The sequence below is a fragment of the Tenrec ecaudatus genome, chromosome 1, assembly GCF_050624435.1.
Source record: "Tenrec ecaudatus isolate mTenEca1 chromosome 1, mTenEca1.hap1, whole genome shotgun sequence".
NCBI lineage: Eukaryota > Metazoa > Chordata > Mammalia > Afrosoricida > Tenrecidae > Tenrec > Tenrec ecaudatus.
Window position 1 is genome coordinate 59,921,674 of NC_134530.1, and position 18,091 is coordinate 59,939,764.

The 18,091-nt window shown below is 43.5% G+C and overlaps 1 protein-coding gene across 2 annotated transcripts in view; it reads left to right on the forward strand.

Moving 5' to 3' along the window:
* The window catches only part of AGO1 (argonaute RISC component 1), a 35,518-nt gene extending 22,976 nt beyond the window's left edge, over positions 1–12,542 (forward strand). For both annotated transcript variants that reach the window (XM_075553850.1, XM_075553856.1), the window contains exons 13-19: positions 2,954–3,113; positions 3,273–3,363; positions 4,180–4,374; positions 6,339–6,473; positions 7,052–7,153; positions 7,443–7,642; positions 7,837–12,542. In XM_075553850.1, the coding sequence (XP_075409965.1) occupies positions 2,954–3,113; positions 3,273–3,363; positions 4,180–4,374; positions 6,339–6,473; positions 7,052–7,153; positions 7,443–7,642; positions 7,837–7,945 (992 nt within the window). In that variant the 3' untranslated portion in view covers positions 7,946–12,542. The remainder of the gene's footprint in view (positions 1–2,953; positions 3,114–3,272; positions 3,364–4,179; positions 4,375–6,338; positions 6,474–7,051; positions 7,154–7,442; positions 7,643–7,836) is intronic.
* Positions 12,543–18,091: the final 5,549 nt, after the last annotated feature.

The window sequence follows — 18,091 nt, forward strand, 5'->3', positions numbered from 1 at the left end:
ACTGAAAATTTAATTATAGAGGGAGGTTGGTGACCTCTAAGCTGTATCTCTCTTGGGCCCATAATCAATGGCCTTGAGTAGCAGGTAAGGAAAATTGTTAGAACTGCCTTGTTTATGGTCCTCTCCATTAAAGAGAGAATCCAGTGTTTTGGGCTTGCTTCAGGAATGTAATACAACAGACGGGGAAGGCAGTGCTTACTCAATGGAGTTGCCTTATTCTGGGTTCAGTTATCCTTCTCTCCATCCTCTTACCAGGAGTAGGACCTTGGCTCTCTTTAACCAAACAGACTTGGTTGGATTAAAAAATAATAATTCCTTGATTATACAAAGGGACTTAAAAATTTGTGGGAAATGTTCAATTTTTAATTCCACTTTTCCCATAAATTTTTTGAAGTCCTCATAAAATGACACATCTTCCTAGGAATTAAGCCAGTTGGAATGGACCCATTCTTTCTGTGATGGACAAAGCAAGGATTGGTTAGCATCGTGGGTGTCCTGGCAGTATAGAAGAGTAGTGTCAGATTGGCCCACCTCCAGTCTGTTATCATACCTCATCCTGTCTTTAGGATAGTAACTACTTCCTCTCAACTAAATTGTTATTGTTGTACTTTTTTTCAATGAAAGCTTTTTATAGTTTCTCTGTGTCTGGTTTCTTTAATTCTGCATCAGGCTTGTGAGATTTGCCCATGTTACTTGTTGTTCATTCTTACTAATGTGGAGTTTTTATATTCTAATGAATAAACCATCAGTTAAGTATACTTTCTATTGTTAATGCATGTACTAGGATAGTTTCTGTTTCATTTTCATTTTAGCTGTACAATTAACTGCTTCATTGCACCTTCTTGTACATGTCCTTTGCTGTCAGAGTGGAATTTCAGTGTACCAATTTACCTTGCCACCAGCAGTGTATGAGAAGTTCAGATGCTTCACATCTTGATCATATTTGGTATTCCCTCTTTATTTTAGCTACTCTTGGCTTAGTGATATTGTGCCTCTTACTAATTTATAGCATTCTTTATCATTCTTTTGTTGAGTAGTATATGTGTTGCATAGATTCCCCTTATTCTGTCATTTATCTTCCAGATTTATTAATGCTATCTTGTATTGAACAGAACTTTTAAATTTTAATTTAGTTAAACTTCTTTCTCTCTCCTTTTATGGCTAATATTGTCTGTATCTTTATTAAGAACTCTATCAAGGTCAATATACTATTCTATGTTTTCGATAAAGAAAATTACCTTTTCTTTTGCATTTAGACCAAGAGTCTATCTCTGCCAAAAATGAATTCTGTTCCCTTTGACCCCGAACAGTGACTCCCTGATGGTGTAAAGGTGGGAGGCTCAGCTCCTGGCCCACACCTAGAGCCAGCAAAGGTACCCAACTTACAAAAACAGCTGTGGAAAATAACTCTCTTTTGTGAAAGTCTCACCCTGGAGTTTTAGAACACATTTCCTGCTTCAGCAACTCCCTGCTCCCATGACAAAGCTGATCGCTCTATTTTTCCTGACTTGTGAGTGTTCTCTGTAAAAGCATTGGTTTGACATTAATTACTTCATGTTTCTTGGAAGTAGAAATGGTCCCTTTAGCTTTTAAAACATGTTCATATCTCAGCAAACCCTCCATGGGCCTACATCTCCTTGATAAATGACATACCGTATCATTAACTCCACAGGAAATTCTGTCTCAATTTTACCTGACCTCTTAACAATATGTGATTTTGTTGACGACCTCTTCTCCTCTTGAAACATTCTCTCCCCTTGTTATTCATAGCCAACATGGTTGTGGCGCTCTGACTCACTGGCTGTTTCTCCTTTGCAGCTTCATCGTTTGGCATGCAGATGACAGGCGGTCCTCACGGTTCAGAGCTAAGCTCACTTTCCTTTCATTCTTCTCTCCTTGTTGGGCTCTTCTGAGACCATGCTTTCACGTACTACCTGTGCCTGATACCTGCTGTCCCTGGGCTACGACTCAGTGACTTACAAACAACCTATAGTGATGAATCAACCCCTGTACAGTCTATTATTATTAGAATGTTGAATAGCACATAAATGGTTCATGATATCAGTATGAAAACATGTTTCATGTATCTTCAATGTTGTTTTATTCTTAGAAAGGTGTACTGTGTACTACATATCACGATCAACATGGAACTTACTGATGTTAGATATGAAGCCTATCTAACTTCCAATTTACATACAAATCTAACTTATAGGCAAACTGAGAAACAACTGGTTCATGATCTGGGGCCTGCTGTAGCTCACAAATTTAGATCTCCATTTCATACTACTGTTTTGAGCTTCTGATCACTATGTCACTTATCTAGTTGATCTCTTAAGTGAGATGATCAAAAAGCAATCCAGACTCAAAGTGTCTTAAAATAATTCAGAAGTTATTCATAATGCATCTTTTGCTTTATTTGCATTTCCAGTTCATAACTGCATCCCTTAACTAGCCTTTCAGTTCATTTGTTTCTTTCCATTGTCTGTGATTGCATCTTAAGCTTCCTTCATCCCACAGCCAAGTTTAATGACTACATGCTTTCCCTTTCATCAAGGCCCCCTGCTCTCCTTTTTTGCCACTCTGGCCTTTCATTGTCTTAAGTATATCTTCTTGCTGCCTCCTAGTGGAGTGCAGTTTTGCATGTTGTTCCCGCTGCCTGGAATGCTCTCTCCCAAATACCTCTTCTCCAAGTTTTTGCTGCTGTCAGTTTTTAGTTCCATTTTATGTGAGAATCCTTTCTGAATGAGGTTATTACCCATTATTATAGGTCTGATAGCTCCATAAAGTTTTCTCCCATAGCATTTATCCTTATTATTTTTATAATTAAACACCATAAATTTATAGACCCTCTGTTTCTGGTCCCATTGTATTCCTGGTATCTTGTGGGTGTTGGCACTGAAGCATCCAGTGAATGTTTGTTGAATGCACTAATAGGTTCTCTCTCTACCCATAGCTGAGGTGAAACGTGTTGGCGATACACTCTTGGGAATGGCTACACAATGTGTGCAAGTGAAGAATGTGGTTAAGACCTCGCCTCAGACCCTGTCCAACCTCTGCCTCAAGATCAATGTCAAGCTTGGTGGCATTAACAACATCCTCGTCCCACACCAGCGGTATGAAATGCTTTTGCCCATTTCCTCTTCAAGGTGTGTGCTGGGGATGAATGCCATGCTGGATACTGATGAAAGAGGATGGGACCAAAATGGGTATTAAGACGGTACCTGGAAGAGAAGCCCCTAGTCCTCACGATTTATTTTCTCTCCTTTGCTCAGCTCTGCCGTCTTTCAGCAGCCAGTGATATTCCTGGGAGCAGATGTTACACACCCCCCTGCAGGGGATGGAAAAAAGCCCTCTATCACAGCAGTGAGTGATGCTGTCTCTCATCTCTTGATGTTCCCCTCTTAGCCAACATGATTTTCTCCCCTCGGCTCTAACTCTTGACCCTCCATAAGGTATCAAATGACCATCCCATTATCTACACTTTGGGTATCTTCACAAAATTGCTTGTAGGCTGCGATCTTCATGCTCGGCACTATCCCCTTTGGAAATGACAGTGCCCCTATCAACTCCAAGAACACATTCACCATGGTTCTGGAGCAGATTAACACTTGAATGAAAATAGAGACAAACTTGTAGCTGGGTGAGGTCACTCTTTAAGTGTGTATTCCAAACCTTCACATCCTCCTTAGCAAGTGATAGATAATTCCAGATTTATCAAGTACTTAACTGAGCAAGGAACCCTGGTAGCACTGTGGGTTAAGTGGTTCATCCCACCAGCGGCTCTGCAGGAGAAAATGAGGCTGTCTACTTGTAAAGATGAGTAGTCTCAGAAACCCTCTACAGCATTACCACGAGTGGGAATTGAGTCACTGACACTGTGCTTGACATAGGCTAACTATGTGCTAGACCCTATGTAAGATGCCTTATATAGACCACAGCAGCACTGCAAACAGCTGTTGTATTTTGAGAGAAGCAGGCGGGGGGGGGGGGGTATCAAATGAATACAGTAACTTCTGCATGAGTGAAAGAATAGAGATTGAGACCCAGGGCTCACTGAATCTATTGCACAGTTTTTGGTTTTGTTTTTCTTGTTACGAAGCTTTTCTCCAAACTCACAACCTGATAAGTGGGAGAGTGGAAGAGCTAGAAGGTGGCTGATCCTGCCTCTTTGCTTGTCAGGTGGTAGGCAGCATGGATGCCCACCCTAGCAGGTACTGTGCTACTGTGCGGGTGCAGCGACCGCGGCAGGAGATCATTGAAGACTTGTCCTACATGGTGCGTGAGCTGCTCATCCAGTTCTACAAGTCCACTCGCTTCAAACCTACTCGCATCATCTTCTACCGAGATGGGGTCCCTGAAGGCCAGCTTCCCCAGGTAAGGCCCACAGTAGGTATACAAGAACTTTACATAGAAGGCTAGAGGATTAAGTGCTGTTACCTTTTCTAAGCTGTTGGCATTTGTAGGTGGTACTTTTCAGGGAGCTTTGTTAAATAGGTACATTTTGGAGCAGAGATCATAGCTGATGTACATGCAAGCATCTGTAGACCTTTCTTGTGGCAGAAGACCCACAATGTATATTTACTAGTTAATTCCTGTTAAAGACTAATTCTGCAGACCAGTGGTTCTCACACTTTGGTGTACATTAGGATCACATGGAGAGGGCTTGGTACACTAGCCATAGAATCTCTGAATAGGTGGATCTTAAGGTGGGGCCCTGGAAATTGTATATCTAGCAATTTCCTAGGTGATGCCATTGATTTAAAATCACACTTTTGAGGACCACTGCTGTAGACATTTCTTCATAATATTCTTCCTGTTCATTTCCTCTGCCAAGCCTTTGTATTCTATTGTTGACTATACTGAAGCAATTTCCTTGACTAGCATTTAATAGCATTAAAAACTTTTACCACATATTGAGCATTTTTTATGTGCCATGAACTGCACTAAATCCTTTAAGTGTATGTTCTGTTTAATGCTCTATGAAGCAATTGTTCTATTCCCATTTGAACAGATGAGGAAAGTGAAACTTGGAAATGCTAAATGATTTCTTCTGTGTTGCGCAAGCTACTAAATGTGGAGCTGGGATCAGATCAATTTATCTGATCCCAAAATCTATGCTCTTAACTATTCTGTTTCTTCAATTCATTATATGTTTCCTAAGAGATCAGATAAGTTTATTATATCACTTCTCTGTCCAGGCATGTGTAGGGCTTCACGTGGCCGTGAGTTAAAGTTCAAACTGCTCAAAACTGTTAAGCAAAGCAATCAGAATTACTAAGCCTCTCTGAGATTTTATATAGGGAGCAGTGGTGGCAGATTGGGCTACGCGCTAGCTGCTAGCCACAAGTTCAATGGTTTGAACCCACCAGCCACTCCGGGAAGCTCTCTGCCTCCATAAAGATTTAGTCTTGCAAACCCAAAGGGGCAGTTCTACTCTGTACTCCGGGATTTCTCTGAGTCAGAATTGACACCCGGTGGATTTTGTATAAGGAGGCCTGGGGGAATGGTGGGTTATGCCCTGGTTGAGTAATTGGGGTGCTGACTGTAAGATCAGTAGTATGAACCTACCGGCTGCTCCACGAAGAAAGATGAGGCGGTCTGCTCCTGTAAAAATTTATAGCTAGGGAAGAAAGAAAAAGAGGACCTGATGCAAGGGGCTTGGGTGGAGAGCAAATGCTTTGAGAATGATAGGGGCAGGGAATGTATGGATGTGCTTTATACAATTGATGTATGTATATGTATGGACTGTGATAAGAGTTGTATGAGCCCCTAATAAATTGTTTTTAAAAAATTATAGCTTCAAAAAGCCTATGCAGTTGCTGTCAGTCTGAATCAACTTGACAGCAATAAGCTGCTACTGCTTTTTTGGGGGTTCATTTTCTTTTTTTAACTGACACCGTGCCTTCATAGGACTAAATTCATTTGCTACCTCTGCACCATCCCTGATCTATTTGTCTGCTCTTCTCCAGTGGTCCAAACTGTGGCTGCTCTTGGAGCTCACAGGGAGAACTAGCTCCCATTAGCAACTAAATCCTGAAATGAACTTAGTCTGAGGCATTGATTTTAGAGCTTCCTCTGTGGACACGAGGTCTGTGTATTGTGGTCTGTGCTGGTGTCAGTTCTCCTAGTCAAGGTTATCTAGGAACAGAGCAGCTGAACTGAGTATAAGCTTGTGATTTTGGCTGGCAGGGTTGAGCGTCCCCTTTGATTGAGCATGAGCTTATAAAGGGAGACAGAGCAAAAAGCCTTATTTTTAAGTAGCATGCCCTTAGTTCACAAAGGTGGGTGAACTCAAGAGAAGCTGTGTCTCTTTGTCTCCCTCTTTACTCTGTGCCCAGATCCTCCACTATGAGCTGCTGGCCATCCGTGATGCCTGCATCAAACTGGAAAAGGACTACCAGCCTGGGATCACGTACATTGTGGTGCAGAAACGCCATCACACACGCCTTTTCTGTGCTGACAAGAATGAGCGGGTGAGTTAGGGACTGAGGAGGTTACCCTACTCTCTCCCTTCTCTTGGTAGGGAAGAAGTGCTTCAGATCGAATATGAGTATTTCAGTTTTCCCAGTCCATCCACCCTGGCATCTTCCTTCCTTAGCCCTTTTTGTCTTTCCTTAGCACCTCCCTGCCCAAGGCTCCCCTCCTCCCTTCTCTTCTGCTGCTTCTCCCTCCTCCTAACTCCCTGACCTAGACCCCCAGGCACAGACCAGCTCCCAGACAAGGGGAAGGGAACTACTGTCTATTGAACTTCTCCCTGTATGTACAAGGCATCTTCCCACAGAGCCCTGTAAGGTAGGTATTATTGTTATTACCAGTTTAAACTCAGAGTTTAAATAATTTGCTAAGAGCATACAGCTAATAAGTGGAAAACCAAGGTATGAAGGCAGGCCTGTTTAAATTCAGAAGTCCATTGGATTTAGACCCTGTATTCTCTGAGGAAAGTCACTCCCACATTCTTCAGGATCTTGGTGAAGTCAGAGTAGAGTTGAACCATGGCCCTAGTTCGGGCCATGCGGGTCTTGGGATCTTGGTTGTGTTTGTTTCTCTACAGATTGGAAAGAGTGGCAACATTCCTGCAGGGACCACTGTGGACACCAACATCACCCACCCATTTGAGTTTGACTTCTACCTTTGCAGCCATGCAGGCATCCAGGTAGCTGGTGCTTCCAGTGGGTCTAAGATTAGTTGATTATTTCCACTGATTCCAGACTATATCTGTCTTCCTTGAATGGCATTCAGATCAGGATTGCTCTCTTGTGAAAACCTGGGTGTGCCTGGAAGTATATTTTAAGCATCTTAAGCAGGTTGCCTTTATAAAGGGCACTTTATGGTGTAGATGCTTTTGTGTCAACTTGTCATGGGAGGGTTTAGATAGCAATCCCGTTCCGTATCAACAGCCATCCCTCTCCCACACCTGGCCCCTCACCTTCCTGTCTTTCCAGGGTACCAGCCGACCATCCCATTACTATGTGCTTTGGGATGACAACCGTTTCACAGCGGATGAGCTCCAGATTTTGACGTACCAGCTGTGCCACACTTACGTACGATGCACACGCTCCGTTTCTATCCCAGCCCCTGCCTACTATGCCCGCCTGGTGGCCTTCCGGGCTCGATACCACTTGGTGGACAAGGAGCATGACAGGTGAGGCCTAGGGTTAGCCACGTGAACCAGACCTTCTCAACTTCTCCTGAGTAGAAGGAAATGGATCTTGTCTGTATGGTATCCTTGGGATCCTCTGTGAGAAGTGAGTTTGGGGTTTTCACTTAAATCGATATGAGAAACGATTCCCCAGGGATAGATGTGGGGATTCACAGCAGCTCATTTTTCTTTTTCAGTGGAGAGGGGAGCCACATATCGGGGCAGAGCAATGGACGGGACCCCCAGGCCCTGGCCAAAGCCGTTCAAGTGCACCAGGATACTCTGCGCACCATGTACTTTGCTTGAAGGCAGAACGCTGTTACCTCACTGGATAGAAGAAAGCTTTCTAAGCCCTAGGAGCTGTGCCACCTGAATCCAGAGGAAGCAGGGAGGAAGGAGGAGGGGTAGGGAGGGCTGTAGGAGGCCATGCTTCCTCCTACAGGGCTTGTGAAAGGGTGGGGAACAGGGTTGGCAAGCTAGACCACCAGCCAGAAATCTCTGATATTCACCTCATGCCCCCCACCCTTCACCCCATCTTGTCACATCTGGCCCTGACCCCACTGGACCAAGAGGGGTATTATCGGTGCCCACCATACACACAGGTGTCTCATGTGACTCACAGTGCTAAGGACTCATGCCTGACAGTTTGGTAAGGCTGGCTCTTCAGCCCTGCGGACATAAGCTGGTAGGTTTGAGTTTGATACTTTAGAAGGGAAAGTGAGGGGCTTGGGATAGTGGGTGGGAGGAGGGAAGGATTTTTTTTTTTTTTTAGGCGCCTTAATCAGAAAAGGTCTAGATTTGTTTAAGGGGAAAAAAAGAAAGGAAAAAAATTAAAAACCCAGATCAATATTTTAGGATACTAGATGTTTTAATGGGTTCAGAATCCAGTTTGTAGGAAGATTTTTAATGCTAATGGTTTTGGTTGCTCCTCCCCCAGCTGCCAGACCCCTTGTCCTTATTCCTATCTTCCACACTTCTGCTTCCCCTTACCACCTCCTCCCTGACAAGCATCCAGCCCCTAGTAAGACTTAAGGCACTATGGCACTTAGCTCTGATGCGACACGACCCTGTCTTCCTTCCGCCTGCTGGTGGGTAACCAGTGCCTTCCCTGTAACGGTAATGCTGCAGCACGGCAACCTTTTGTACCTTTCTTTTGGGGGGTTGGGTGGGGGTTGAACAGGAGATAGATGGGGAAGAAATACCCCCAACCCAAGCCTCCTGCCAGAATGCCAGCTATTTTGCATACTGAAGGAATTTACTTCACATTCATTAAGCTTTTAAAAAGATCACAACCTCAAGATGGTTAAAATCCATTGACATTTGCACTTTCAGACCTGACAAGTTTCAGAGCTGCTGAGATGACCGGCCCCTGGCCTTTCCACTTACGTCTCCTCCACTTCCTGCCCCCGCTCCTCCCACCCTGGCCAGGTCTGGAGTTAGTGGCATGGCATTTCTCACACTTGGCTGTGGCGGCAGCGGCTTCTTTTTTTCCCCCTTCCCTTCTTCCCCTGATGGTCAAGTCTCTTATGTTTCAATATTTCTGAACTGGGGGTATCATACAACAAAAAGTTCCTTAGGTTTAAGACACGAAAAAAAGAGAGCGAAATGTTATTTTTATACCATTACTTGAGTCTATTGCCAAAATCTGGAAATCCCTCCCATGCCCACAGAGTTTACATGCCAGAAACATTGAGCCATCCAAGGAACCACATACCCGACTTGCTCTCTGGCCTGACTAGGGAGGAGGGAGGAGGGAGGTGGTTTCTCTCCGCAAGATGTGGGGCTCAGGCTCCATCCTTCCTCTGTGCAGATAATACCTTCTTGCTGCAGACTCCTGCCTCAGCACTGCCCTACCCTCTGTCCTGCAAGTGCATCCCTTCCTTTGGCCTGTCCTTTGACACTGGCTCTTCCCTTATTCCAGCATGTCCCATGGATGCGCTGGGAGATTTTGCTGCTCCTTTAGCTTCTGTTTACACACATGAATTTTTTCTGGTTCCCCACTAGGGCATGCGAGTGGGTGGCATGGTTTATTGTATTTTTCTAATAGTCTCCCTGGACCAAGGTAGGGCTTGGCTCTTTTGCCAGACTAGAAAGGTAGAGGGTGCTAGCATAGGGCCTACTTGCCTTGAGACAGGTACCCCTCATTCCTGACTGTTTTTATTGCTTGGATGGGGAGTTAACCGCTGGAAGTTTCTCTTTTGGAGAAGCCTAGACGTGGGTTTGCCTCAATTTGGTGACAGAGCCATGACACTTCAGACCCAGCCCACGCCTGGAAGCCAGCTGGAGGAAGACCAGTCTGAACCCAGGCCTGCGCGGTTAGACCCACTCTCTCTTGTCCCCAGCAGCCTTTGTACAGACCCAGATTTGCTATGCAAAACAGCCTATCCCAGATTCTGTTCTGGTTGCCTACATTGTTAAGCAGCTTCACAAAACGTAGCACAAACATTCATTCTGAAGAAGGCATCAGGACTGTTGAGCAACTCCTCCTTGACTTTTCCTGCTGGCCACAGGTGGGCTGCCCCGTTGGGCATACGGCCCGCTGAAGAACAGACCAGAGGGCTCTGGGAGGAGGCAGTTCACTGGAGAGCCTACATTCCTTACACAAGTGCCTAAAGAGAGTGATGCCAACACTCCATCTACCGTGTCCATCACCTTCATATTCTGTCTCCTTCATGTCCAATCACCGCTAAGTGAGGGGAGCTCTCCTGGGACCGTAGGCTCTGCATGTTCTCTTCTTGGGTGCATTTTGGGGCTGGGATAGGGGTACTATTCCTCGGGGGTCCAGTCATTCACCAGCATTTGCAAATGTCCACTGGGAGCAGGTGGCAGCTGCCTCTTCCCAGCAATGAGTTTGTGCTCTTCATTTCTCTCTGCCTCACTTTCTCCAGTCTGGTTTTGAGCTGGGGCTTCAAATGCTTCTTTAGCCCTTTTGACATTATACATGATGTTTAAGAAATGATAGCAAGAGGAGCAGCTTGTGCAGTGATAGGAAAATAACTTCTTGCTCAGATCTGTTTTGTTTTCTTTAATCTTTGAAACTTGAAAAATACCTTGACTTTGAGGCTTACCCTTGTTTGAAAGGAGGTGCATACCAGTTGAGAAGTTGTGTTGGCAGGAAGCTTTGGCTTGCTGGGATTTGGGTTAAGCAGTGCTTCTTACCCAGACGCTGAGGAACCCCATTGGGGCCAAGGAAACTTGGCCTCATCTTAGACAAGTTTTACTTTGCTTTCTTCATTCCACTATTTTGCCTTTCCTTTCCCCTCCTCTCTCGGCTTCCTTTTCCTTTTTCCCAATGCATTCAGCTTGCTTGCTGGCCTGCCTGCCTACCTGCTGGTCTACTCTCCTTCCTATGTGATGATGAATTCTCTGCATGGCTGCAGTGATCCCACCATGAACTGGCAAGGTCAGGTTTAACTCCTTGGCTACAGAAGACTAAGAACTTGTTCCTCAAACCTGTTGGTGCCCTCTGGCCTGGGCTGCCCTCAGGCTTATACCAGAGCAGCAGGCCTGCCCTACTGGCATGAAGCAGGGGGCCTTCCAACAGCTTGTACACCATCTACTTCTTGAGGCTTGTTTATCCGTGTTCTTCTAAATCTGGCTCTTTTTACCTTGATGTAGGGCTTCCCTTTTCTGAGGATGTCCTAGGGTTGCGGTTCTTTAGTAGCCAGGATTAGAGGGCTTGGGATTGGGCATAGGGGAAAAGAGAAAAGACAGCACTACTTTCTCCTTAGAGGCTAGTGGGTTGCATTGGGAACTGAGGTGCTATTGCCAGCCTCTGGGGATAAGCCTGAGGCTTCAATCGAGACTGAAGAATTAAGGTATACTTAAAAAGATGAAACCTCTAAAAAAATCCCTGGGTCCCACTTAATCCGTAGCTCCTCTATTACTTCCTCTTTGGCTAAGCAACAAGGTTCTTGGATAGTTTTCTTTTTCTGTCCAGGATTCTGTGATGTCAGCATCCAAAAATGGCAGCCAGGCAACGTCTCTGACTCATTAGACAGCCCATGTGACATCTGCTATATTAGTAGGACAATGGTCTAGACCTGGCTGGCACCATATGTAGCAAAAAGCATGGAAGTTCCTTCCCCACCATCTCACTCTAGTCCAAAGGCAGATTTGGGAACTGTGTCAGAAGGAAACTATTTGTATTTATATACTGGGCCTAGGCCAATCCAGGACAGTGGTAGCTGGGATGCCTTCTGAAAGTCTGATCATGGCAGGGATATGCAGGGCACTAGTTCCTATTTGGCCTTCTAAGCAGATTAGGGAGAAGAGCTGTTGTTTTCTTCTCCCACATATTAGGACTTGCCTTCTCCCTGGGCAGGGAGAGAGGCTGGGTTGGTGCTCTCCCCTTTCTCTGTTCCTGCTGGCTAAGAACCTCTGGCTGCTGCTTAGGAGCCCAAGAAAGGGAGTAGAGGCAATGGGCTCAAAAACAAAGCAACACAGAATAGGGTGGGAGGATGATTTCCTTTGACAAAGGAAATGGGAAACCCTTCAAGGTCTGTGCAAGCAAAGACAATGTGTCAAACGCACTGGTGTCTGTGGTAGCAATAAGGAAAATGACTTCCTGTGCACACAGTCCAACCTGGTTGGAATGTGTGGCGTTGCACTTAGCAGCCACATGGTGGGCATGTGTGACTACTCTGGGTTTCACTTTTGTTTCTAAACTTTATCCCTCTCAAGTCCAGCATGGATGGGGAGATGTCCCTGGAGCCCCACAGCTGTGTACTTGTTTGCATTTGTTTCCCTCTACTAAGACTTGTGTTTGTGTCCTGCTTTGAGCTGTACCTTGTCCATTGTGAAATTACCCCTGCAACTGTAATGTACAGTTCCTTCTGAAGCAAGCAACAGCAGCAGCACAATTCTGTGTTTTATAAAGACAACGGTGGCTTCTATTTCTAAAGTGTGTCCCTCTCTTATTTGATTTTTTTACTAGCAAAGCAGAACTATTGAGTTTAATTACATTTCTAATAGATTTTAGGTTAGAGCAATAGATGGTTGTAAGAGCAGAATTGGCACACAGAAGGAAAATTCAATTAAATTTTGGAGAATTGAAACTGCAGCTGTTCACCTGGTTTATATGCAATCATACTTCATGGGGCATCAGTTCTTCATTAGATAAGCATGCAAATCACTATATCCAATAGTAGTGTGTAGGAAGAGGCAGGCGCGATGCTAGAATAAGGAAAACTCCCTGGCCTTAAGGAGAGTCTCATGGGATAGATTGCCAAGTAATCCACTAGTAAAGGAGAGAGATGATGAAGGACAACAGTAATGAAGGCAGAGAGGAAAGGGCAAACTGGAGAGAGCCTGAAGGGGGGGTTGAAATAACAGGACTCAAGAACTGAGGGGATTGGGAAAGAGAAGTGGAGGCAAATCACCAGGTGTGCTGGTCTGATTTGGGAGTCCTATGTCAATGGTGGGTAAAGCCATGGGACTTTACCTGTGCTGCAGTGGTTATGTGATCAGTTAGCTGAACGACTGGCTGTTCTGACCCAGCAATTACAGTCACATAGGATCACTGTAAGCCTAAATAGATTCATCACCACCATCAGCAACAACACCATCAAAATGAAGAAGATGGCTTGAGTAGAGCAAGGAAACATAGTGTGTCCAACTCTAGGAAGCACTAAGAGAAAGCAGAACTTTTAAGTTGATGATCACATCACTACTGCATAACTTGTATTTTTGTTGACTAATTTGGTGAGTGGGATAGGGTCCAAAGAAGGGAGCAGTTTGCAACATAACTACAGAGGAGGTGGGTGGTTTGTTTTTTTCTATAAAGTTTAACATTCCTATTACCTCATCTTCTCAGGTGTCTTATAGTTACATGACTTTTCCAGTGTTTCCTTGAAAGTACGCATTAGAAAAACCCAAATTTAAATAATTAAAGGCTTAAGACTAGAATTTCCATGTTCACCAAAATCCCCACCAACCCTCACTACCTCCTGCCCTTAGGAGGTACTTGTAAAAATATAACAACTAATTTTGCTCCTAACCAGAGTCATGGATGATATACCAGTACAGTTATCACTTAACAGATTATTTATGTGACTTTATCTGGGAAGCCTACGAGGAACAGGAAATACATATTTTATGAATTTTTGTCATCTCAGGCTGTAGCATATACCAAAGGGTCAATATTTGCAAATAAAATGGAAATGAGCTAGAAATATAATCATGAACACAGATGTGAAAATGAAGAAGGGATAGTGCACAGGATTGGCTTTCCATTCAGGAATCTTCAGGCAAGCGAAGACTTCAGCATTGCCATGATCTTTTCCCACTCATCCCCACTTGAAGGCTCCTTAGCGTGTTCAGAGCTGGGTTCTGGCAGAGGTCCGAGGGAGAGAGCTTCACTGGCAGCCAGTGTGTGCCTACATGGGTCTAGCATTCCTTAGAGGCCAGGTGTTGTGACTTTTCAAATTGCGTAGTTGCAGCTACCATCTGCCAGATTCCCATGGGGAAGCAGGTTTTTAAAGACCAAGTAAGTCCACGCTCCTTTTTAGCATTACGGTTAGGGAGATGAGCTGAATTTAAAGAACAAATTGGAACAGGAAGCAGATTTTTCCCAACTAAAGTAAGAAAAGTAGGAGCCTGAAGGAAGCAGAAGTAGGTTTTAGAGGGGCCTGGGGTGGGGGTGGAGGGATACCATTAGGGGAACGTTTGTCATAAACTTAAGTCTGAGAAATAATTGAACCTGGATGGTTTGGCCTTCAGGGTTTGGCCCTTGGTTGCTATCAGGTGCACAGACTTGTATTGTATGGACGTGGAGCACACTTTTCGCTTCATGCTTCTAGTACTTCTGGACATATTTTTTAGCATTGTTCTGTCTCCCCATTGCCCTCATCATTTTCCGATACATAGTGTAGCACATTGTTATCTACCAAGTACTTTGGAACAGAGTGAAGCTGGATATTTTTTGGCTACCTCGGCTCAGCTGTCCCAGAATCTCATGGCACTCCAGTGGCTAAAAGAGGGTTGTGTTGTACAGAATGTAATTTAAGTTCAGAGCTAGGGCCATCCCAAGACTGCTGACCACTGCTGGTATGGAAAGTAATATTCAGTTGGAAAAGAAGTTCTCCCATTTTCTTTTTAGCTTTCAGACATTTGCTTATCTGATTATAAATTGAGGAAACAGCAGGCTAAGAAGGTACGCAGATCATGACAGAACTTCAAAGCAGCTCTTAGGAGAGGGAGCTAGAAAAGTAGACTTCTGGGGCAGAACAACCACTTTTCCCTGGATACCACAAATTAGAGATTGAATTATGTCTTCCTCAAATGTGTGTTGTAAATCTATGCCTGTGATCATAATACCATTTGGGAATGGGTAGACTTTGTTGTGTTACAGTATAGGGTGTACCTTGAGTCAGTCTCTCGAGATAGAAAAGAGATTAAGCAAGCAGAGGAGAGGTGGAGCACAATAGCAAGACACATGGAGGACTCCAAGGAACCATGGAGAAACTGAAGAGACAAGAGACTTTCCCCCAAAGCCAACAAAGAGAGCTAGCACTCTGAATTTGGACTTGTAGCATCATAAGCTGTGAGAATAAAGTTTTGTTTGTGTAAGCCATCCACTTGTATTTCTCTTAGAGTAGCCCTAGGTCACTAACATATAAATTAGAAGAGTAGGGTGATGCTGGAGGGCACTGGAATAATCTAGCGGGGCTTCAAAAGCAGATACCTATGTTTTATCCTGGATTATGGACTATAGTACAAAAGTTTTTAGTTGCCTGAGGCTAATGAGTAAATTTTATTCTGAAAAGGAAGTAGTAGGCCAATTAAGTTGGGGAACCTATGCTCTTAACAGATACATTGTGGAAGTGATTTTGGAATTGGGCTAGTAGTGATGTGTAGCAGCTGGAAGTTTGGGCTACTGTCAGAAGGTTGGTGTTCAAACTGCAGTTGCTCTGGGAAAACACAATCTCAGAAATCCTATGTAGGACTGCTCTGAGTCAGAATCAAATTGATGGTAGAGATTTAGAATTTTGGAATAGGAAAAGTCTAGATCGCCCACTATCAGTTTGTTCTGCTGTGGTGGCTTGTGTGATGCTAGGAGCCATGCTACTGGTATTTCACAGAGCGTCACCCGTAGCGAACTGGTTTCAGCAGAGCATACAGACTTAAGAACAGACTATGAAGAAGGAATAGGGTGTCCAGTTCTGAGGAATTTGTTGCTGGATAGCATCAAAACATTGTCAAACAATGAAATCCCATGAATCTGGCAGAACTTTGTTAGCAATAGTGTCAGAAGATGAGACACTAAAGTCGGAAGACACTCAAAATGTGATTGAGGAAGAGCTGCCTTCCCAAAAGTAGAGTCAACCATAGTGATGTAGATGGAGTAAAGCTTTCAGAGCCTATGTTTACTGCCACCAGAGACAAAATGAGAACAAACAGCCCCAAACATCAATTAACGGAGCTTGGAAGGTACTAAGTATGAATCTAGGAAAATTAGAAGCTGTAAAAAATGATAAGGAACTCATAAAGATCAACATTCTAGGTGTTAGTGAGCTGACATGAACTGGCATTGGCTTTTGAATCAGAAAATTGGGGCTTATGCTGGGAATGACAGATTCAAGAGGAATGGCATCACATTCATTGTCAAAAAGGGCATTACAAGATCTCTCTTGATGCCCTCATGAAGAAATCACTGCGGGTGCTATGAAAAGTGTGGTCAAGAAACTTGAGGATGCCCAGCAATCAGAATAGTTTCTGGGGTCTTAAAGGCTTGTTTTCAAACAAGCAGCCAAGTGAGGCATCAACTGATTCTACATGGTAGAACTTTATTCTTTGTCATTTAAGGATTGTGAACACCCAGTTTGCAAAAGACTCTAGACCATTGGTTTTCAACCTTCCTAATGCCTTGACCCTTTGAGCCAGTTCCTCATGTTGTGACCCCCTAACCATAAAATTATTTTCATTGCTACTTCATAACTATAATTTTGCTACTGTTATGAATCAGGAGATCTCTTGTGAAGGGGTCAAGGGGTTGCAACCCACAGGTTGAGAACTGTTCCTCTAAACACTAGAGGACAGTGGAAGCCCAGAATCCATTTTCGGGGTCCATACAGATTAATCCCCTCTGATTACAGTTGAGAGCAGTCAATAGCCCTGTTAACAGAACCTTTTAAAGTCATTTATAGCATTTGAGATTAGGTTAAAAATGTAATATAATTTTATCTTTCTTTTGGCCCTTAAAGCTGGTTCAGTTAAAAATGAAGGGGGGGAATACATGTACATTAAGCTCCTGGGGAATCAATTCTGACTCTGGACCAGAGATATAAATAGCCTTGCTATCATGCAATGCAAATCATTGGAAACGAGTGTTGCAGATGCAGTTAGGTTAAAATTTAGGACCCTATCACTTTATCTCCCTATGATCTACTTAAATTTGCTCAATTAAAAAAAAATTTCTGCTTTATTTTTTACTAAATGTTTTGTTTTACTTTGTTTTTCTTTAATGTTATATATATATATACATATGAAATGCAGGATAAGTAAATTTATAGAGACAGTAATTGGATTAATAGTTCCATGAGGGTATGTCAGGAGAGGTTGGGGGAAATGAGCTAATAATGAATACGAAGATGAAGAAAATGATCTAAAAGTAATTGTAATGATTGTACATCTGTTTTTGATCTTTTTAAACTATTCAATGATATTTAAACTATATACCAATAAAATTGTTGGGGGGGGAAATCTATCTTGAGGTTCTGTGCTGTCTGTAATAACATAGGTTCCCATATAAGGAATTCCAGTCAATACAACTATTAGTCAAGTGTATGCACCTACAGCTAAAGCTAGTGATGCATAAAATAGAGGATTCTATCATGAAATTGGTCAAAAATGAAATCAAAATGCATTGATAATGTGATTGGTATGTGAAAGTTAGAAACAGGAAAGAACTATAGTTGGAAAATTAGGTCTTGGTGAAATAAATTAATCCGGAGACTATGTGGTAGAATTTTGCAAGACCAACAATTACTTCTTTGCAAATCTTTTTTGAACAGCACAAATGGCAATTATCCACATGGACTTTGCCAGATGAAATACACAGAAATCAGTGAAACTGAATAATTTGTGGAAACGCACATAGAAGCTCTACACCAGCAGCTAAAACTAGGCCAGCGACTGACTATAGAACAGATCAATTGCTCATAAGTAAGTTCAGGAAGCTGAAGAAAATGAAAACAAATCCACAAGAGCCAAAGTACAACCTTGAGTATATCTCACCTGAGTTTCAAGATCACCTCAAAGAAAGATTTGGCAGATTGTACAATAATGGCAGAAGACCTGATGAGCTGTGGGAGGACATCAAGAACAGCATACATAAAGCAAATGGGAGACTCTTTTCGCAGAGCCACCACTGCCTCCTGTTTCAACAGTGCTCTCAGGCTCCACCCAGCCAGCCTCCAGCAGCACCTCTCAGCTGCACCCTCTGAAGCCCCC